A 23,446-nucleotide genomic window follows, 5' to 3' on the forward strand; every position below is an offset into this window, starting at 1 on the left:
ATGTTTAGACATTTATTAATAAATATTTTTATTTAGGCGTAAGGTTTATTGCATTACTTAATCAGTACAATTCGTTTATTAAATTTACGTTTATTACTCTCATCTCCTTTCTTCTTGAGATTAAACTAAGTCTCTCAGAAGTTCCTAATAACTAGCACCGCCTGTCGTCTCGGCTAATAAATAATAAGAAGTGTGATTCGAAAATTAATAGTTAGGTTAAAAGGATGGTTGGGATGCGGAAATTTGGAAATGCCGCCCTGCACAGAAGCCTGGCGCAAAACATTTTGATACAAAATTATTTGGCAAACTTTGCGGGGTAATTGAGAGCAGCAATATAGTTAATAATAAATAGTATAGTTATAAATGCATTACGCTCGAGGACATGAAGCAGATTTCTCACTAAACTTATAATTAGCCTAACTTTCGCTAGAGAGATTGTAGCTCTATAAACTTACTCGAATTTATCGGGTTAAATTTCCGTTCTTTTCTTGGCAATGCGCCGATTTAAAATGCTGGAATTGCGCATTCCAGTGCATTTAAAAGCGCGCATTCGATTGATCATAAAAAAAGGAGTCAAAACTCCGAGTGTAAACTAATCGTAGACTTAGTCTAGGCTGAATTAATCAAGGGTTCTCAATGATTTCATGTGTCGCTGCTAGGCGAATATTTTCTATTCAAGTCTCATCGAATCTTTTGAAGCTTTCGAGGCATATTGCGTTTGTTCCCAGCTAAGTGTTCCCGGCAAACAGCGAGAGCCACCCAGATTTTTCCTAGAACTGCTGTCCGTAGCGCCCGTTGATGCCGCTATCATAGAGTTTGCTCAGCGTGTCCTTGGCACTGCCCCCGTAGGACGCTCCCGAGGCCGAAGATCCGGCTGAGGAGTTCGGTGGTGGTCCGTACAACATGGTGGGTGCTCCGTAGCTGATGGTGGGCGTGGGCTCGTGCTGGTATAGGTAGCGCTCCTTGCTGGTGCGGCGCTGCACGGTCTTCCAGATGCCGAAGATGCTCAACTGGGCCAACAGGAACAGGGCTCCGGCCATAATAAGTCCTGAAAGAATTGATTGCGAAAAAAAACTGCTGTGATTTTTTGTTTTTTTTTTGTTTTCAAATTAGCGGGAGTAAAATGAAAAACCGTCGAACTCTGTAAGGAATATTTAAACCTGTGTATTATTCTTGTCACTTGTCAAAATAGGGCAAACACCAAGTTGTTATTTCATTGATCATCTTCTTTTGGTCTAGGTCATTCGATAAATAGGAAACCAGAATTTGCTCCAGATTGCTAGTCGAGCAATTGAAAAAGGGAAGTCGGCCTCTTATCGCCATAAATCAAGGGGATTATCTCGAGTTACCGATCAGGTTCGAAAAGTTTCGAGGGAAACTGGTTGTGGCTAGCCGGCAAAATGCCGATAAGATCGCTTCGATGGGCGGAAAACCAGATCGAGAGGAATAAAGGCCAAAAGTGACCTCAGATCGGTTCGGTTATCACAGAAAACAAAAGTGGGCGCCACTTGACCCACTTCGATGTGGACTGAAACCAAAGTAGAGGAGCGAAGAGAAGAATATAGCTCCAAGGTTCCAAGACGGAGAGTGACCAAGTGACCAAGTTTGACAGCAACAAGTTGAAGATAAACAAAAACAATGAGAAATAAAACAACGACAATTTAATGCATGAGTTGCATATTTCGGCACGGACTCGGACTCGGACTCGTACTCGGACTTGGACTTGGACTTGGTCTCTGGCTTCACTTTCTATACCCTAGACATCGCATGTTTCCCCGTTTGCCTGGGTTCTTAACAGTGCAACATGCCACATAAATAAGCCCGGGCTCCAGCGGAGGAAGTACGAAATACTGAACCAAAGCCGGTAGAAATCGGGTGAAAGTGCCGCCAAAGCCAAGCCAAAGTCAAACTCAAAGTCGAGCTGCAGTGCTCAACTTGCATGCGTTGCTGCCGCTGATGTTTTTGTCCAGTTCACGAAATCAGAATTTAAGAGCAACAGCGTCGACGACATGCCAGATGACTATCAGAGATTACTTGGTAACATTGTTGTGGTTGCTCGTTCCTCAAATGACCATAAAAAGTAAGCCGAAAACAAATCAACAAACAAACCGAGAGCCACAACATCGTCATCATCATCATCATGATTTCCATGACTTGAATGAGTTTCAATAACAAAGTGCACGCACTTGAGACTTTTATTTATGTATTTGCCTCCGCTTTTTCATCGCAACAAGAAGACTACAATAACAGTAACCAAAAGAAACAGAAGAGGGATCAACGAAAATATACAAAATTATAACAATTACTATAAACGGTCCACCAAGTTGTGGGAGTTTCGGGGGCAATAAGTAAACCGCGGCCACAAAATGGTAAATAATTTGATGAATCTGAAGACAGAACAAAGAGCAAGGAAAAGCACTGAAGGAAAACACAGATATTTGCTAAAAGAAGGTTCATAAAAAATAAACTATATAAGTCAAAAGGATTTTTTCGCTGCGCAAGCATTAAAAGCGAATTAATGCTTTATTAAACGTACAAATTTCCATTGCAGTCTATTGAAAACTGTGCCGTGAAGGGAACATTAAATGAAGGGAACGAAAACCAGGAAAATTACTGTGCTAAAATTGATTTAGAACTCATTCATTTACTTTATGTATTTCTCATGACTGGCAGGACTAACTGAGAATTTTGAGCTGCATGCGGAAACTAAAATGGATTACCGATTAGTAAGGAATATGAATCTGCATTTAGCAATGCTTTTCCCGAGATCCATAAGCAAAAATTGGAAATAAAAGAAAATCGAAATGTATAACAATAAGTATTGGTAATTTAACCAAGTTGTCGACCGTCAAAATGGCTCTCAGGCGAAAAACTCATTGAATTATGGGGACTTGATGAAAGCGAACTTTTCATCTGTACTTGGGAGGAAAATCCTGGTGATTATTGTCGAGGTAATGGCAGAAATTAAACTCCTGAACTACCATTAAGTTAGTATTAAAATGATTGGAGTAATGAGAAAGGTCCATTTGTAAATAAATACCGGTGCAGAATGTAAAGTGCTCATAAGCTTTCACAAATTACAGGGTGTCGTTGATGCGGCGTTAAATTGCCGCTCTGCATGCCAAAGACGAAGGCCAAGATTCATCTTTTCCTGGGTGCACACGCACATCCAACTTGGCCAGGTGATTTCAGTGGGCAATGTGTGCGGCAAATGAGCTCAAGCACAGGTAGAACCGTTGCTCTAATTGCTTCGGTTTGCGCGCCTCTGATCTGCCTTGAAATGCCTGAAAATGCAGCGCGTAATTACAACTGAAATGCGCGCCTGATGTTTGGTGGTCCAGTGGAGTTTCATCCGTCTAACGAGCTGTCAATTTAACGCTTCAACGCGGCCTGGAAATTGCTCCACAAAAGCAGTGACACTTGGGAGATGCTGAAGCTCGGGAGCTTGGCAGCTTGGGAGCTGAAAACCCCAGCAGCCAACTGGATGGACAACCAACTGTGCAGAAAGATTTTCGCGCCGCACGAAAACGAGGCGTGCAGAATCCTGCTGCACAGCATTGGGTGAACTAGTGACCTGGTCGTGAGCCAGCAGAGACACCAAGAACGAGCCAGTCCCGCATCATAACACAGAACACGTTCTGGACAACGAAGAACCTAATTTAAGGCCCCTTGCTCAAGTCGGCAATGATGAAAAATTGATTCATTATCAAAATTAGCGAGCCCAGAACAAGCTGAGCGCCTCACGACGCGCGGAGGACACGATGTCGTCCAACTGCAGATTCGGTTCTAGCTGCAGCTCCTGATCCTACTGCTTGTCTATGCAAATCAAGCTGGCTTTGATTTGCTCTTGATTGGGCTTTTTCACAGAGCCCCCGGAAAGGAACATCCAACTTACCATAGCCATTAAGGCAAGTGAGCTTGTCCTGGGCCACGCCCGCATAGGCCTTCTCGTGGGGACCGCTGTCATTTCCATGGGTAGCAGTGCCATCCTCTGGCTGGAACCCGAACTTGTCTGTGATTTGTATGGACTGCATGAGCAGTATGTTATCATCCACAGGGCCCACATCACGACGGTGGCGTGTGCTCAGCAAGAACTCGGCTGCAAGAAAGGGGAAATGACTTTATAGTAAGTTCGATATCGAAACAAAAATACTCATAAGATGCTCAACATCGTGTAAATGAGTATTTTATAAATATTATATGACATTCATACATATGTCATCATTCTGAACAATAGGTATTACTTACCACCATCAGTTCCATTCAGCACCGATCTCTTCTTGCGCCCATACGAAACCAAGGACTTGAGCTCTCCACTGGCGCCATCTTCGCTGTCGCAAATCACGGGTTCGCAGCGCGGAATGCAGGGCGTTACCAAGGCACGAAACTGGACCACTTCGCTTGAAGGAAACTTGAAGGCGTCGAACTGGGAGAGCAGCACCTTGCGATTTTGCGCCAGCTTCTGGATGGTGCCCATGATGTATTGGTCGGTGGGGCAGCCATTAGCATCGATCAGCGTTATCTCGGCGCTGTCCGAGCCATCCATGGCCACCAGTTCCCTCACGAAGATCTCGTACGGACTGTTGGGCTCCACGATCTCGAATCGGAGGGCAAGCGGATCCCCAACCTCTGCGATCCTCTTCATGTCGCTGCCATCCCTAGAGGTGATCTTCATGATCACATTGGGCGAATCAATGGTGATCTCCTCGCTCAAGGAGGACTCAATCTCGCCAGTTACTCCAAGGTCTACATCATTCAGCACTGTTTTGTTGGTCAAATCATACTGACAGGAAACGGCGAGGCCAAGATCGGAGGAGGTGACAATCATGTCGTGATGTTGGATAACTATGTCGTTCATATATCTGCCATAAGCACTCTGGCGCACATTGCACTCCAGGTCATTGTAGCCCATGCGGAAGTCAAACTCCAACGAGTTGTTCACGTTCACAGCGCAGGATTTGGGAGCTCCCTTGGCGTACACCTTGCCATCGAAAAGCTTGGACGTTCTAATCTTGGTGATCATCTCACCGGAGCGGCACTCAATGGACACATTGTAGCAGGCTGACAGTTCATAGGTAGCTGCCTCGGGCACATCCAAGTAAGGATCCATCACATCGGTCAAGGTGGCGCGGCTGTGGTGCGACAATCGGCACACCATGTCTCCGGTGTCATTGTAGTCGTAGGAGTGGCATCTTAACAGGATTACATTAAGTTGGCTATCAGAGAGGGCTCAAACCTTCGCCTTGAGAATGCCTTACCTGTAGGGCGAGTTAAGGCAGAGATCTCTGCACTCGTCGATGGTGTTGATGTCCTGGTAAACCGAATCCACCGTCTTCAGGATCTTTCCCGAAATCCGCTTGAACTCGCACAGTTTGCTGGGCTCCTCTGCGCAGTTGTTCTCCAGGTAGTCGGCTCCATCGTAGGGCTCCACACTGCCTCCAGCAGACAGGGTAATGCGGTCCATGTCGGACAGTTCGCAAAGACCCGAGTGGCGGTAATAGTTCGCCGATCTGGGTGGATTGAGCGGTATAGGGCGGAAGAGTGAAGTGCAGAAAGCGAGTGGCGAAGGTAGAGGAAGAAAGTAAGCGGTACGAGAAGGTATTAGGAAAGATTTGCAAGTTCGAACGAGGGCAATGACATCGTGCTAAGCCGCCCGAAATCTTCAAGTGCAAGCATTATTTTTCAAAATCTTTAAATGTAATAAAATTTGTTAAAATCTTGCGTTCAGGGTTGTTCACCAGGTTATCATACAATTTGCTATTGTGATGCCTATTACTACTAGTCACTTCATATCATGTTTATATTAAACTGAACTATGCAATTTGCATTTATATCGCATGCTACCAAAGTAGAGGACTCAACTTGTCTTAGCTAACACTCACCGGCATGTGAACTCGGTCTCCCCCAAGCAGAGTTCCAAGCAGTCGCGCCGCGACAGAACCGTCTGACTAGATTTGACGTGCTCCGGGAGGCGGTAACCTTGAACGCGATCGATGCACCAGGCCTTCGAGCAAGGACGCACGCCCAAACACGATTTCTGTGCGTAGATGGTGAAAACCGGAAACTGCGAGCGCGAAAGTGAACCTGAAAACGCAGAAATTGAGAAATGAAAAGTGGTTGAAAGGCGGGAAAACGGGGAAACGCAACGGCGCTGTGCGTATTTTATGCGTTTTACGCACACGCCCCTTCACTGCGAAGTAACAGGCGTTGAGAAACGGGCAAAAGGCCCAGTCTTTTGGAGTAGAGTCAGCTGAATCAGCCGAGCCACGACAACTGCATCGACATTCGAGATTCGAGATTCGACTGGGAAGGCTGAGGCTGCAGAAATTATGCGTTACTATGCCAAAAGCCAGTTTGCCTGCAGAATAGGCAAAAATCTAGTTTGCAGGCCGGGCCAAAAACCGCGTCGTGCGTAAAAGCAAGAGGCGTGTACAGGTTCGCTTTTATTTAGTTATGTTTTTTTTTTTGCGAACACGCGGGTGATTTATGCCCCCGGGCCACGACAGCCGCAGCCGACCTGCATGAACTAGAACTCAGTAATTGAGTAAATGAATGAATGAACGGCCGAGTGGCTGTGTCGCTCAGTCGTTGAGCCGTAGAGCCGCTGAGCCGCTGAGTCGCCTGAATTATTGAGCTTTCTTTGGCACAAAAAAGAAATATAAAACAGCACAGCCGTTCGGAATTCTCACACTTTCTAACTCACCTGGCAATTTATCGGCGGTCGTCTTGAACAGCACACACAATCCGGTTTCGTAGTTGACAGCGCTGCAGGATTCGTTATTTTGGCAGGCCTCCAAGCAGTCGGTTAGCATCAGCGTGCCGGGCAGAGTGTCCAGCATTTTCGAGGGAGCCGAAAGCACGTAGCTGAAGAGCGAGGAAAAATGATTTATAAATTAGATCGATTCCAAGATTGCCGAATGATTTACGGTCCCGGTCCCACTAATAGATTCCCAATTCGATGAAAAACGAAAGTGGTCGGACATTCTTGCGATAGAGGGTATTCATTATGGACTGCTCACAAAAGACTGAGGCAACGAACTTGCGGCCGGCGAAGAGTTCGGAAACAGCCATGGATTAGTCACGTTTTAACCAACGAGCGTCACTCCTACCGAAGCCACAAATTTGCATATGCCAGTTAGCAGTGGCGTGGTGGTGGGATTCCCTTTGCTGGTTCCCTTTCTGGGTTCACCGTTATATCGTCTTCTCTTCTTATGGAAATGTTAATTGGACCAGATGTCGAGGTGCATTTCATTCAACATGAATAAACCTGCGGCCGGCCCATTGTGTTGTCGCTCAGAAATTCAAATTTTTAGAAGAAAAGCAAAAGTGAAAATAACAAGTGGCCATAAAATGTAATCAAGTTTCTATAATGCCGGCGGTTGCGCAAGCTGTGGGTTGGGTGAAACTCCCCATTGTTTTGTGACAGTTTTAAAAAGGTGGTGGTGCTCAGAGTAATATTTTATACTCATTATGCAATACTCCATAACAATGTTTGTTAGCTTGCTTATTTATCATAAATCCAATTTGGACAAAGATGATGATGAAGAAATTCAAAAAATGTCCCAAGCCTGAAGTTCTAAACTCCATAACTCAACTTATTTTCATCGGATTTTGAAGTGGCATACATTTAAATGTTTCTGGCGCAATTCTCTAAAAGTCTGCATTTAAATTTAGAAATCTATTTTTTTGTACATTTTTTTTTAATTTTTCTGATGTTATAATGTTGTAGACACTCAAAAATGTCCCAAGACTGAAGACCTTATGTCCATAACTCAACTTATCTTAATCGGATTTTTAAGTGGCATACCTCTAAATGTTTCTGAAGCAATTCTCTAAAAATCTGCATTCAAATTTAGAAATTTATTTTTTATGAATTTTTTTGTAATATTATGATGAGATGATGTAGAAACTAAAAAATGTCCCAAGACTGAAGTTCTAAAGTTCATAACACAGCTTATCTCAATCGGATTTTGAAGTGGCATACCTCTAAATGTTTCTGGCGCAATTCTCTAAGAATCTGCATTCAAATTTGGAAAATTTTCTTTAATTTTAATTAAATTTTTTTATAATTGTTCTGATGTTGAAATGTTGAAATTTCTCGTTTGCACTTCCACTAGCTGAGTAACGGGTATCTGATAGTCGGCTCAACTATAGCATTCTATCTTGTTTTTTATATGTTTTTTACATTGTTTGGCAAACGAATTGTTTAAAGTAAGTCACCAATATAATGTATGTACAGAAACATATTAGTTTCCAAGAGACTGAACTCACCCGGTAATAATCTCAAAGCCAATCATATCTGGATCGCATTCCTCCTCCTGAGCTGGTGCCTTGTCCGTCTTCGCCTCGGGCTGCACCTCGATGGGCGTGACCAGAGGCTTGGGCAGTTCTCCACTGCCGGCTGGAGCTGCAGATCCCACTGTGACCACCTCCTGGTCGCCCCTTGCTTCCGTGGTGGTGGTGCTGCTGGTGCTGGCGGGTGTGGAACTGCCCGATGAGGCAACTGCCGGCGGCGAAGGCGTTACATTGGTGCGCGGATTGGTCTGCTTGACCGGCTTGACAGGACGCTTTGTTTTGCGTGCGGCGCTGGCGGCGTCACTCGCAATTAGGCAGATCAGCAGCAGTAAGGTGCAGCGGCGTAGAAACATTTTGTCTGCAATTGAAATGGTGCACGGTGTGAGTATGGGGACCTGGTAGACTGGGGGCTCCAAAGCTACCCCCCCAGGGAGACGGCTTAATGTTAATTAGGCAACTAATTTCCTATTACGCGCAACATATGTAATTCCTGGTGTGCACATTATTAGTTTGGCGTTAGTCTTAGTAGAATCTAGGGTTCCTCCACGGGGGCTTTGCTCGCCCAGGAATGAAAACGGAACGGAACTTTGTGTCTTCGATGCTATTCTATGGCATTCCGTGGCATTCCCCTGGCCTTTCTGTGTTCGAGCTTTAATTGCTTGAGTTGTTCGCAGTGTGTTCGCAGCGTTTAATTAAAGCTACAGATGCGCTCGGTCTTCCTATTGTGCATATACAATAACAGTTGCACCACCGACAAGCAGAACAAAAACATTGCAGAGGCCCTCAGTGGGGCGAAGTTTTATGTGTGAAAAGCGCCGCCGCCGCCTGGGAAATATTCGGGAGGAGTACTACGGATAGAGAGGGTCTGGATGCGACCGGGCGTAGGTGGCACCATGCTGGGGGAAAACCTGGGAGACCGAGGAGATCCCAGACCCCTGAAACCCCAGGGGCCCAGATTTCACCTAGTATGTATTGCTGTGCACTGTTCCAGATACATCAACTATATAGGTGGTTTCAGTCAGCTGCAATAATTAATATTATTACCAATGATATATGAGCCCTAACATGCTTACCACATGATAAATTACCGCGAAATGTGTTTCTAAGGGGAACATATTTAAACCTAATCTTGTGAGCATAATGATCAGTCAGAAGTGATAATAAGTATTATTACAAGAGTGGGTTGAACCTGCTTCTCATTTGATCTCTTATCATTTCAAGTATATGGTTAGGATCATAAACCTTTTATTGTTTGGCTGTATTTGTTTTGTACAGGACCTGTTTGGTTACTACTTCTTACAAAGGTTAAAAAAGGGGAAGGCTGTTAAATTCCAAGATGAACCCCCTCGAACTCTACTTAGGTACTTGCTGCGTATGCTTGGAATATAGCAGCACACTTTTAACGTTTCTTATTGCACAATTCTCCTGAAGTCATTGACACAGTAACTTGTCTGCCATAACTCTCCGCTAATCCTCTTATGCAATCTCATTTCAAACGCGCGAAACAATTAACACTTTATAGCTGTCGTATCTAAGATGTTTTCAAATGTTTCCTTTTTCGCGAATAACTAGTAACATACTATTTCCCGCAGTTTGGCGTGAAAGTGAATTCACGCTATATCCCCTCTTCATAAAAGGCAGGCAAAACAAACATTTCCAAGTTGTTAAAGATTTTTATGTGTTTCGGCTGTCGATCGCCCGCAAGAGTAAAACTTAAGTTTCACCGGCCAGCAGTAAAAAGACAAAGCAGTCAGAAAATCGAGATTCGCACTGCTGAGCCACCTGTGAGATAATCTAAAGTGTGGCTCATTATTTTGCGGGGAGAAAACGAAGAAGATTTAGCGGTTAATAAGCGGCTGCGTGAGAAAAGAGTTTCGTTTGGATTTTCCTGACTTTTTGTACATTTTCGGTATAAACTCTCTGGCTAGGCGCTTGTTTAATGTTTCGTTAGTTACATAATTAATTAGGAGCAGGGGTTAGCCGGAAGGTGGGTTGCATGCAAAACCAGGACCACGCCCACACAACTCCTGCGACTGGTCGACTGCAACAACGGCTCACACATAAATTATGAAAACCAAACAAGAGTGGAGCGAAAGAACCGTTAATGTTAATAACATGCTTTAAGATACTGCACCAAAAACAATATGTGGCTGAAACCTGGAACCTGGAACCTGCAACCTGCAACCAGAACCCCTCGATCATCCCGGTGGTGCGCAGCACCATTCTTCTGCTCGATTGAACGGAAAAATGAGAAAAACAAAAAACAACCGAAGAATCCGAGGAATAAACCAGAGGCGAACTCATTACGGAACGCTCACTTCCACTTGCAATTAGTTGTATGAATGAATTTATGCTAATTATAGGCCTCCACAGACAACGCAACGCGCCTTTAATAAGCCACCGCGGGCCGAAACATTGACTTTGATTTCAGACCCATTCTTATCTGTGGCTTTTTGGCTTTTCTCTGGCCCTTCCTCTGTGGGTTTTCCTCTCGATTCGGTTCAGTTTCACCTGCTAACCCACAAATGTAATGAGCCATTGACCAAAGTGGACAGAAAAGTCAAGAGAAGAATGGCCCAGCCAAGGGAACGGTAAACGTGCGTGTGTGTGGCATGCGGTTAACTCAAAATTCTGGATTCGGGAAAAGGAAAAACGTTCTGTGGTTTCGTGGCACTTAGAATTTTCATGTGAGCGTAACCGAACCTCGGAAAAAAAGGGTGGCTACATTTTAATTAACCAGTTGCTGTAATTTGTGGCCAGCCAAATCTTTTTTGTTTTTTTTTTTTAGTTTTTTCCGTTTTTCTGTTATTCTTTTCGTACTCTCTGACTTTTGGTTCTTCAACGGCTGATGATTTCCCCCCGACGAGCTTAGATATGTCTATCAATTTCACTAATTGAACGTTAACCAGCCGCCGCATCGTTGCTGGAAGCGGTTTTCCATCTATCAATCATGTAAACTACTCTGCGATTCCAATCGAAGAGAGAGATACAATTTGGTTAGTTATTAGGTGAGACCCGGCCATTGGCCATTCGCAGCTGCTTCCTAGTGTTCAAAGATTCTTCCTTGTTAATGTCTGGCCCATAAACAAAAGACTCACGGAACGAACTAACCATGTGTGTATGGTGCTTTGATTGAGGCCTCGGAGTTTCTATTAAATTTGCTAATGGCTTTTCGGCCCGTCTCTGCAGCTCTGTAGCAAGTGAAAACAAAAGATGAACTCATTTGCTGATGCAAATCTAATTGAAAACGTTTAAATTGAATTCGATCCGCTTTACTGGCCGCTCGAAAGGTCAGTTTACCCCCTCTTACCTCTTTTCAATATACTCGTAATCAATACAAATTTCTCTAGTTTCGTATGCAGGTTCCCACAGTAGGCATAATATTTTCTATCGGACGATTCGAATTTATGCCAACTAAATGCCAAATGCTAATTGACTTTGCGCTCTAACGAAAAAAAAAAAAACACTTTCTCAGTAGAAACAAGGAAAGACTTGACTGCAGGCTTACAATTCCAGTCAGCCTGAGCATGCATAATAAATGTGGCCTGCCGAGAAATGAGTGCTCTCTACCAGAAGGAAGCAGCATATTAGCACTGGAGTCGCCTAGGCGGCATTATCATAAACTAAATATAGCAGCAAATATCAATTTGATTGTGCTGGCCGAGAGCGCACAAATTGAGATCGGCGCACAATGGCGGTTCAGTCCAAAGACTTGCAGACTCGAGACTCGGGACTGGAGTCTACTAGCCGAAGAGCAAAGACCGGGCCAAAACAGGCATTGTGTTGGCCAGCAAGTACCGTTGAGCTTTGCCGCATGTCCGGCTGCTGGCCAGTGATAAATTATCACTGTTGGCCGGGCCATTACTTTTCGGAAATGTACGAGGTGAGCGACTGCAGTGGCTCAGCACCAGCACCTTGGCCACCTCGCCAATAAAATGGGATTCAGAATGCTTATACGATGAGAATGCGCTTTTGGCCGATGGGCAGGCGGTAACCGGAGATAAACAGCCTGCTTTTGCCAAGGCGTTGGCGTTTATTATGCAAATATCTTAGCCTTAACGTAAGGCCGCAAATTAATATTGCTCAGCTCGGAGCTGCAACTGCAGAACAATGTCGCATTCATTTAACGGCACTTGGCTGATTGTTATTTAAAGTTGTTATTTCAGTTCATAACAATTGTTGCAGAGTGCTGCAGTGCGGCGAAGAGTGGTGCTGATGCTCTGACCGCTTCGCAATTTACTACTTTTGCATAGTTAACAACTTGATTGGTAGCACTGGGCCAGCTGACATTGAAATGTAGGCCTTGCCATCATCGATGCCCGCCAATGATTGCCGCTGATGTTGTCGTGGTTGTCTTCTTTGTGTTCTCCTCGAGTCTCCTCTCCTGCCGTCATGCCGCATAAGTGGAGAGGACTGGTTGCTGCTGCCTGTTGCATAACTAACAATGTTTAGAGCGCATAAATACATGGCCACGGCCGCAAGAACACCGTACTGTGGAGTACGGTGGAGCAGAGCGAACTCCATCTAACATCTAACATCTAACATCTAACATCCAGAGTAACGGAGTCCCGCACAAATGCTCATGACATGCAAAGGAATCTCAGTTATGTTGAGGCCGCCCCATGCGGGGCGTGTTTCCCCCAGAATCCCGGGATGCATCCCCAGCCATTTAGCAATGCAAATTGCGTTGTTTAGTTTATAGATAATGTCATTCAGAATGCTCTCGCACAAGTATCAGAAAAATGCTTAAGGAACTCGGCGCGATACAGAACAAGTTAGCTGGCAGAGCAGCTCGATAAATGCCCCTGATAAGGCTGAAGAACGACAGTTGGCATGGAAAGTATAGGTAAATCTACGGGTAGCATTCTTCGGCTGGACTACATCGATTTTGATTGGTGAATTGGGTTGAGTTACGATCAGTGGTATAGAGGAAGCATTTCGACCATTCGTACTGACCATCTATGTGATTGGAATCCACAATCAACAATATGAAAACCATAAGCATATGGTGCTTGTGCAGAAATGTCTTAGAGATACCATTGTAAATACGCCACTTGGAACACCATTAAAGAAACACTCGTCATCAGCTACATCTTAATCTTCATCAGTGCGAGTGGCACTGGAGCCACTTTATGGTCATAAGCCAGGCAATAAACACTTGGAGTTCTTTTCACTTTTTCTCGGCCGTTGATATGCTTTAGGCCCCGTACAACAGCGGCCACTAATCGCCTCATAAAAACACATTTTATTTGAACTACGTGACAAAACGAACCTTGTGGCGAGAAGTGCAAGCGGTGAATCCAAGAAGGTACCGGAGAATAGAGAGCTCTTTGGGACATGTGGCCCAGTACATTTCGCTTTCTGACAGCCCACATTGTGGTATTCTGGCCTTCACCTGGCCATTCTGCGTTCCATTGTCCGATGGCATCAAATTCTACTTGAGCGTTAATTCGAGTCAATAAAAAAGCGTTTAAAAGCAAACAATAATGAATGCTAGTTGCTCTGTGCGGCCGGCTATTAGAAATTCTAGAAAACTGGCGCAAGTATACAGAAGTGAAAGAAAGCCGGCCAGAAGCAAATTAAATGGCAACTGAAAGGCAAAAAACAATAGAAAAAAGCATGCTTTTTCGAAATCGAATGGTCTGTTGGCACGTGTCGTCATGCTGGCTTTTCTTTTTTTTTTTGGAAAATTCTTGGGGGAGCGATTCATAACCGCTGACAGTCAAACATAAATCCCGACAAAGCCCGAAAAGGAAACGGGCGAGAGACAAGAGGAAAAACAACCCGTAAAAAATCTAAACAAATTGAAAAGCGCACGCCAAAGTCGCATCATCATCATCATCATCATCGAGAGCTGGAAAACTGGACCTGGAAATCTGGAAATCAGGTCGCTTGGCGGTCGGGCCTCCCACAGTCATATGATTTATGCCCAGTTAACTGTTCACCCACCGACCGACCAACAACATAGTAACTCATGTGTGCGTTGCAAATTTACGACTCAATCAAATGCAAATTGCAAGAATTTTTGAGCTGAGCTGAGCTGAGGTGAGCTGCACCTGTTGGGGGTCTTCTCCTGGTGACCCAGTTTCCCAGGGGCAAAAACGGTTATAAATTGCGTGAAAATGCATTACGCAAGTACAAAAGGCTGCGAATGGTGGCGGCAACATCATCATCCATTGCCAACAGTCAACATTCACAATGTGCAACAATGTGAATTGGCCGCTCCAGTTTTGCTGGCTAATTTATGCAACATTTGTTCGCTTGGCAGGTGGAAGCTGTCGGCGCACGTAACTGTCAACCTGGCGCAAACTAACTGTAAACTGCATATGCCAACAACCACCCACTGCAGAAAATGGAGCCGCCGAACCACTGAGCCATTGAGCCACCAACCCACCGAACCACCTTTTGCCACTTTTGCCACTTCTGCCACCGAACCACCGACCGCGGAGCTAATTGTCGACGCTTTTTGCATTTAAGCCAATTTGCGTTCACATTGTTGCCCGTCTGGCTGCTGGAAAACGGCTGCCATCTAAATATCTAAACTCGAAGCTAGAATTCTGGCCAAGATCTCTACTTTCAGCCATATCTTCTCTGTGTGTTCGGGCCGATTAGAATGTGCCATTAACCCATTTGCAATCGGTGGTTTGGCGCTTTGCCGTTTGGGCGCGAAATATGCACATAAAGTGGACAATTTAAATGCACAACGAAGCTGGCCAGAAATTCAATAAACTAATTAAGGATATCATTGCTAAGTTAACGACACACGTTTGGTTGTTGCTAAAAGTTATGATAAAATAGATTTATGATTGTCTTTACGATTTCTCGGAAATACAACTATGCAGGTGAAAACCATAAAGGCAATCTGGCTTAAAAGACAAAGATGAGCTCACTATTCGGCAGTGTAATTTGTTTTTCATGTTACCAGTTATTACCTCCTGTATAAGAACTCTTTGTAAGCCTCTGAGGAATCATAATTCATACTTCTCATATTTCATCTATCTACTATACGTTCCTTTTGTCGTTTTAAATACCTTTCCATCCAGTCATTTGTCAACAAACTTTGTATGCACAACAGGTACAGGCGGACCAAAGGATGAATGGCAGGCACTTAAATATGTGGCACTCAAGGGGTTAAAAGCGGCTTACGGCAGCTAAGACAACAAACATTCAAACAAATAAACATCGCGGGGAAACAAACAAGTTTTTGTTGCTCAAACAACACACTGGCCTAAGCAAACAGAAGCAAAACAATTTTAGTTTGGCGTTGGAATGGGAATGGGATTTGTTTGTTTGCCAGATGGATTGACTGATTGATAGACTGACGGACCAAATGACTGGCCAGTGGCTTTTGCTTTGCAAGCCTTATGATTTCGCCTTTGCCGACGTTGCGCTAATTTGTTGGCATCCATCGAGTGGAATTGGCCAAGACAGGAAGGCAGTAAAAAGCCAAGCTGCAGAGCGCTGAAGAATCTGGCAGGCAGACAAACGCTGCCGCCGCAGACTGTCTGCAGAATTCCAGGTAATTCTCCGTTTGATTTATTAACCATCATTACACACATTCGATGGCCGCTGATCTTTCGCTGCTGCCGGGCAATCAGAATCAATATCTCAGCATCACAGTTGGACTTCCGGTTTGAGGTTGCGGTTCAGGTGTTTGTATTTATGCCCACCATTTGCCACAGGAAGAGAAATCAAGTCCTTTTGGGAAAGGAAGCGGATCGGATGGAGCGCTTGTATGGAGCCATAAATAACCACCAAAAAGAGAGTCAGTAGCCCAATTGGCCACGTTATATATAGAATGTATCGCATTATATAATTTGCACTGGCCAAGATTTATGGCCCGGCAACAGTTGCCATTTGTGGCGATCGCTTCCATTTCGAATGCGTCTTTAAAACGCAATAAATATTAAAGCCGCTGGTCCTCTGCGTGCAGTTTATTCACTTTATTCAGTTTATTCGCGCTGCCGTGGCCGTGGAATTGTATCTGCCGATAGGCAGCAACGCGAAAATGCTGCCAAGAAAGCATCTCAAAAGTGGAACAGGCCAACGGCATGCAACATTGGCAAGGAGAGAAGCCACGACAACTGAACTGGGCTCCCTCTCCCTGTTGCTGTTCTTGGCTAACAATATTCATTGCACAATTATGCCTTGCCTGATTCTTATAGCTGATCTTAATGCTTTATATGGACAGCTAATTTATGCAGTGTCTGCACGTCAGTCAGCTGGCAGAAGATACGTATACGTACACGTATATCCACCAGAGTGGAGGGGCCCCAGCCCACGCCAAATTATTTGCTATTTAGTCAAACATCAGCCTAGTTGGTGGAGAACCCGAAACTGGGTCGATGATATGCACTGGAATGCACCCAAGCTGAATTGGGCTTAAACGAATTTCACTCGGCTGACCTTGTGGAGGAAAACGCTTCCACAAGACTCGGAAACCCCATCTTTATCTTGATTATATCAAGTTAGGGGGGTTTTATGTGCTGCTAACGCACTTCCTTTGAAACTCACTTGATTTCTTTAATTAATTTCGAAACGATTACGGCGTGCATTTCGGAATTTGAAAAACCTCTCTAGTGAATGGCGGCGGTATCAAACTTTACGACCAAGCAAGATCACTTTCTTGGCTGCATTTACCACCTGAATCCACCATAAAACCCACTCGTTCGGTTTTTATGCTTCTGTTTCATCGTTCTCACTTCGTTTTACTGAAAATTTAAATATTCCCCGTTCTATAAAGGCAGTCCCCTTCCGGTCTGCTCTATCCTCGATCGTTTCCGTGTTCTGGGAAATTGCCCATGCATAAATTGTTGTATGGTGTCAACTGGATGGCCTATTAAAATACACAAGAATCCTGGCGGTTCTTAAATAGAATTCTCATCCTATTGTCGATTCTGAGACTCTGACACTCTGAACTTGACATAACCCCTGGCCATATTTGATTTGGCACATACCTTAACTGTTTGCCCTCGTGTCTTCAATCCTCTAAATCTTCAGATCGGGTCTTGTCGTCGTTGTATCTGTAAGGCAAACGAATGCAAATTAGTTAAATATTTGCCTACAACAATGGGCCCGGTTTTGAGCCACAAACCCACTTAAAGCTAAAGTACGGGCGATACAGATCTAGGCATCTGCATCTGCGGCAATTGAGTTTAGTGTGACAACGTTTAATGTGAAAACGAGAACTAAATAAATAATGTTTACCGCTGCGCGGCAAGGGAAGGCAGACAAACAATGAGATGCAGCGATAATTTCATTAAAAGAGAGAAAACTTAGGGAGATCGCTATAGTGTACTGGCTGCAGCGGATGGATGGTCGGATGGTTGGATGGTTGGATGTTGTATACGTCTTGACGTCGAGCGCTTATCTGGAGTTTGAATCGTCAGCAGGTGACATTGAAGTAATTTACTTGCTGTTGCCAGTTTCCACCGCTACCCACACAATTTATTTGCAACTATTTAAGCGACGAGAAGAAGGAAGCCAAGAAAGCCAGGCCGAAAGCAGAGAAGCAGCAAGCAAAAAGCCAGGCCAGGCCAGGTAAACCAAGCCAGAGATCTTGGCAAGTATTATTCGCCTGGGTCTCAGTCACTCAGAGAACTTGGCTTTTTTCCCGGAGCCAGAGCTTCTTTTCCAGCTTCTTGCTTTATTATTGGCTGACAGTGGTGTCGTTGTTGTGGCAGTGGTTGTCGTTGCTGCTTCTGCTGCTGCTGCATTTCGCATTCCATGCTAGCGAAAGTTGACCTAGTCGACGATCGCGGTTTTTGTTTCTGTCGTTGGAGGCGGCAGGGGTTGCTAGTCGAGGCAGTACAAATTTGCTTATAAATAACGAAATTAAATATAGCCAAAAGCCAAATAACTCAACTAGCAAGTAAGGACTACCTCATATACAAGGCACAGTGGAAAAGTTTATGATCAATTGATCATTTAGTGCCATTATTTCGATATTATTTTGAATGCCTTAAATATGTCCAGAACTGCTGACAAAAGATGCAAACATCATTTAGTCTCAAAATCTGAATTCAAAAGCAATCTTTTTTTCGCGCAGCCATTTAACTTGGAAATTTGCACAAGTTTCTCCCGGTCAATCTCTACTGTATTCTACCAACTACGATATCAACTACCAACTAGCCGCTGAAGACTGAAAACATTTGCACAATTAACTATGCAATGCACGCGCCCGACTTCGATGCTCCCGATGCTCGTTTCTTTTCGGCCACTTTCTTTTGGCAGTTTTAAAATGCAAATTGTTTTGATGATGGAGTGCCAGGCATTCTAATCAACTGGAGATTTCCGCAAGATCTTCAACTCTTACTTTCGATCCGTATCAGGTTACCTCTTCTTCACCCCAGACGTCAGCAGCTTAGAAGTACAAGATGTTTCCGCTGGCGGCCAAGAAAGAAAGAACTACAAGAGGCGGAAGCCTCAGCCTCAGCTGACAGCCTCAGTCTCTGAGACATTGAACTGTAACACTTTCTATTGGGGTCAGTCAAAAAACCAACCACCAACGAACAATAATAAAAATGCCATTGAATGGGTGTAGAAGCGGCTAGAAAAAGTCGTGGCAGGTTGGCTCATAAAGCCGGACATGGCATGCATGACCGGCACAGTGGAAAAATGCCCGAAATGCCAGGCACGTAGTCCCCCCGGTAAAAAAATATCCACTAACTCTGGAAGTCCAACCTATTAATGTAATACTTCTCCCAATCTTCAGGCTCTTCTTTACTTTATATATACACTCCTGAACTAAAACGCATGCAATGTCAAAATGTTAATAGCACTCAATGGCATCCACCGGCTTTTTTCCACCTCCCTGGATGGGGGCTCCTATAGAGGTCTGCTAGGTCTGGGGGTCTGCGGCGCTTTCTTTTGTGCACCCAACCAAGATTTTTGTCACGATCCCCAGACTTTAACGTTTATTGGATTATTGTCATTAAATTTGTTTGGCTTCGCGGAAAGTCTTGAAAGCGAAATCCGGACAGGAGAAACTTGGCAGGGGGTTGGGAGGGAAGGTCTTCGCCATGAGTCAGAGGTCTGATCTTTAGAGGCGCTACTCGTCTTGCAGTGACCTTGGGCAGAGGTCACGTATTAAATGTTCAAAGGGCTGGATTTCAATTTTGTAAAGAGATATTCATAATTAAGTTGATAGTATAAAGGGGAAAATGGATGTGGGATACTTCCAAAATGTATGTGAATTCTGCTAACGTGTTCTGTTCTAACCTGTTGCACCTCTTAATTTTACCATCATTTCTTTATTTGGTTATTCTACTAGTTTTATAAATGATGCATTCTAGGTCGGACTCGACTGATGTTCGTTTGGCCAGCAGATGTCCCAATCCCATGCCTAGATCCTTCAGCCGACTTTTACTTTTGCTCCCAGGTAATTGGCGCTTTTCCTTTTCGACATTATCATTGGCGGCATACAGACAAATATGTATGAGGCACTGCATCCACATATCCATCGGCGAGCCAGCTGGCAAATGTCAAAGTTTAAGTAAATACAAACGCCTTGGCATTGGCATTGGCATTGCGATGGCGATTGCCATTTGGTCGTGCCAGATGGGTTTGAGTTTGAGTTGCACCCAAAGCGTTTTGCGCCTCCTCTGGTTCGTATTCGCGCATTCAATCGGCGACAATCACAAGGCTTTTCGAGGGGAAAGACGTTTTTATTTATGGCCAAGGAAGCCGAACAAGCGAAAGTCAAATTCTTCAACGATTATTTCTTGCTGATTTTCGGCGGCCGCTTCTTCTGTCTGAAACCGTTTGCCCAAACTATGGTGTCATTTATCCCCACCTCGGGTTCATTTTTCTTCTTTTCGCATTTTTGGTTTTTTGGATTTCGGATTGGCTGCAGGCGGCAGAAGGCAGGAGGCAGGAGGCGATGGCAACTCCTGCCATTGTCTTCGGCCTGACTTTGGGTTCATTGATATTTCGAGTGTGCGAAAAGTGAAACTCTCGATTGTCGATGTCTCTGCCTGTGAACTTGGCTCAGATATCTTAGCCTCTGGCTGCTGCCAAAGCTGTATTTGAAAGCTTTTTACTTTTCGATTAAATTTCAATTAAAATATTACGGCAACACAAACGGCAGCAAAATACTTTCACACAATCGCAAATTATTTCGGGCAGCACTTCTGATCGAATTAGCCAAACTGCATGTCTTCAAATCGGACACTTTTCAATGAAAGCGAATCAAGTGCGAAACGAGCTGGCATTTTGATAGACAGGTTGTGCTGTTGCCATGCTATTAGCCTCTTGAGATATGGCTGCGATCTCGATGCGACGTACAGGGCGTATGCTTAATAAGTGTAATTCACATGATCAAAATGGTTTGATATAGCCACGCAAAATCGTGGGATAAACTGTACTGCCAGCCAGATCATCTTCTCGGGGGAAATGCGATGTGTAGAAAGCTGCTCTCATCGGATGATGATATCATCAGCCAATTTCCTTCGATAATTTCTCAACCTAATTTCGTGCATCTTGTGCATAAATTATCATGAAGCCGATCTAAGATCAAGCGGCATTAGCCCCAAAAAAGGTGCCAAAATAGTAGAAGAGCTAATCGCTGGCCAAAGCCAAATGCAAAGCAATCCAAACAGTTATTTTTTTTCCCATCCGTCGACCATTGTTGGGTAAATCTGTGCTAATTGCCAGACCAAACAGCCAACTGACCCAAAAGTTGACAATCGCAAATAAACATAAATGGTAATTTGGCACGCCGAAAACCAAACAGTAAAACTGTTGGCCCAAATGAGACTTACAGATGGCGAACTCTTCGAAAGGTGGACTTGGTTTCTTGGCAATTGAAAATGCGGCGGTCGGTCCATCAATCAATTATCTTGGTTAAACTGAAACGGAAGCGGTTTTTCTGCCTGACAATCACAGTCGCAATCTCGCTACTTAGAATCCATTTCGCGATTTCATCTCGACGACTACGATGATTAGCCATTGATGACCACTGTCAGCCGCAAAAGTAAATTACAAAATGGAAGGAATAGAAAAGCATGAGCGCACATAGCCTGCCTGGAAGGTAGAAATCAAATGCAAAAACGAACGCGCGGACTTGCGCCAAATGTCAAATTAAATCTATCAATTTCACGGCAGAATGAACGCCCAAATGCGGTGGGTCTCGTATAGAGCCCATATAAAATCCGCATGGCCAGACGTTTGAAATTGCTTTGCTGACACCACAGTGTGTGGGGAGTGGCCAGGTGGTGGCTGCAAGGTGCTTTACATACTAGATACTAGCGCTGAGGCACAGCTGCTCTGGCTGGCTACCTGGTGTTGTGGCATTTGATGTTGCTTGCCCGTAATTGCAATGGGAGAACTTTTTGCAGGGGCTAATCAACGCTAACTGCAACAAACAAGCTGGACAAACAAACGCAAATTGTTTTTTAAGGCACGGAAGCCTAGGCCCCTGCGAATATTAAATGCACATGACAAATTGCCAAGCCGAAGGCGAAGGCTCTTGAAGATTCTCTTTTTTCATCATGGTTTTCTTGTCTTTTGCCATTTCTTACCATTTCTTGCCATTTGGCGGCAATTAAAGCGCACGCTTCGTCTAATCAACGGCGACTGGCAGGCTGCGTAAATGAATAGCTGCCAGGCGAACGAAGGCTGTGTTGTAACTGTCATGTCATCGTGATGATGCCAACTCCCTAGCTTTCTGGCCCACAACTGCTGGCCAAGTCAGCCAAAGCCCAGTCATGGCCAGGGCAATTATTGCGGGCAAATTTAAATACCAGCTCCCCGAAGATCCCTAGCTAGCTAACCGACACGGTAGCTGACACTCAATGGATCATTTCAGCCGGTGGTCTGTGCTTCTTGGGTTCTTTGGCTTTAGCCTGGCTCTTCAGATCTCAGATCATCAACGCCTTTTATCAGGGTCGCGGTCCTGTTCTAGCATCTCTTTTTCCGCACTCTTTGGTCTTGGGCTCTATTCTGACACGTTTCATTGTGGATTTCACACCACATCTGGGGCTTAATTATTTTAATTGCCCGACTTGTGTTCACTTTTAATTATGGGGAATCTAGATGATCTATAAAAGACAGCACAAGACAACGAAACTTAATGAATCTGTTGCCAATTAATGCAAATATCATGGATGCCATCACAATTACAATCTGGATACATTATTTTTGATTGCAGCGAGAAATGTTAAATCTAAGAAGGGTTTGGTCAATGCCCTTACATACATTTTGTGGATGTTTGTTTCAGTGTTTGAATGTAATGTAAATTTCATAAATGTGATAACGAGCTACTTAATCCTTATGTGAAGTTATTCAAAATGTCATTTAATATTGTATATTTTTGTATTCACAGTTCAAAATTCTTCTGTTATCTGAGAGCAAATATTTAAGGAAAATCAAATGTGTGGATAAAACAAATTAAAAAATATTTTCGACTACAAAGGTAAGTGAACCGCTATTAAAAGCACTTGAATTATTTATTTTGAACTCAATGGGGATTGGGAAATTCTGTAATCAATCGACCCAAGGTTGTTCTCAAAGCAGATTGTTCAAAGTAGAAGGAGATTTCTTGCCGATCACTGTTTCTGAATTTCTTACTTGTCATTGCGCATAATACGTGTGTGTGGTAAAAGTTAATAAACACTCACTTGGCCAGAATAACTTGCAACTGCAACTGTAACTTGGGGTCGTGAGTTCTGGAAGTGACCGAAAAGTATCCTTTCCTTTCGGATTGTCTTGTTCTCCTGCCTTTTTTGGCTATCGGTGCTGAGTCACGCTTCACTTTCGAGATGAGTTTTATTCATGTATGTAAATGATCACTGTTTGCTGATTACACACATTGCACATCGGTGGGTATTGAATGTTGCACTTGACTTTGCTTGCAGGTTGTTCCTCGACAAAGGCGCGGATAAAGTTCCTTGAAACGAGATTCGGTGCTTTTGTGATTTATTTTTTGGATGGCAAGTCGCGAGATCGCTGCGAGCTTGACCGTCGAGAGTTGACCGAATAACTAAAGCAAACTCCGGGCTAATCAGTCGTTATATAAGTTGCTCACTGAGGAGTTTTGAGTTCTTCAGCTGCTTTTCTTTGGCTGCCTTGCTGCGCTGCTCGCGTGCGTTCGCCTTGACAATGGCCAACGATATAAAGTGCTGCCGAGCATAGAGCTCAAAAGAAAGCCAAA

The 23,446-nt window shown here is 44.2% G+C and overlaps 2 protein-coding genes across 2 annotated transcripts in view; one reads left to right on the plus strand and one right to left on the minus strand.

Moving 5' to 3' along the window:
• The window catches only part of LOC113563740, a 28,312-nt gene extending 5,405 nt beyond the window's left edge, over window positions 1-22,907 (plus strand). Inside the window, exon 2 of the mRNA XM_026975936.1 lies at window positions 22,619-22,907. Within this exon, the coding sequence (XP_026831737.1) occupies window positions 22,619-22,655 (37 nt within the window). The 3' untranslated portion in view covers window positions 22,656-22,907. The remainder of the gene's footprint in view (window positions 1-22,618) is intronic.
• LOC6554716 lies at window positions 1-23,436 on the minus strand. Its single transcript, XM_026975935.1, has 9 exons — window positions 22,914-23,436; window positions 17,253-17,318; window positions 8,272-8,653; window positions 6,704-6,864; window positions 5,883-6,084; window positions 5,259-5,510; window positions 4,249-5,192; window positions 3,896-4,099; window positions 1-1,048 (listed from the first exon to the last, which is right to left on the minus strand). Exons 3-9 carry the CDS (start codon window positions 8,646-8,648, stop codon window positions 771-773), a joined length of 2,418 nt encoding a protein of 805 aa, XP_026831736.1. The 5' UTR covers window positions 8,649-8,653; window positions 17,253-17,318; window positions 22,914-23,436; the 3' UTR covers window positions 1-770.
• Between the last annotated feature and the right edge of the window lie 10 nt (window positions 23,437-23,446).

The sequence above is a fragment of the Drosophila erecta genome, unplaced genomic scaffold (genome assembly GCF_003286155.1).
Source record: "Drosophila erecta strain 14021-0224.00,06,07 unplaced genomic scaffold, DereRS2 tig00000000-arrow-pilon, whole genome shotgun sequence".
NCBI classification, from domain to species: Eukaryota; Metazoa; Arthropoda; class Insecta; order Diptera; family Drosophilidae; genus Drosophila; species Drosophila erecta.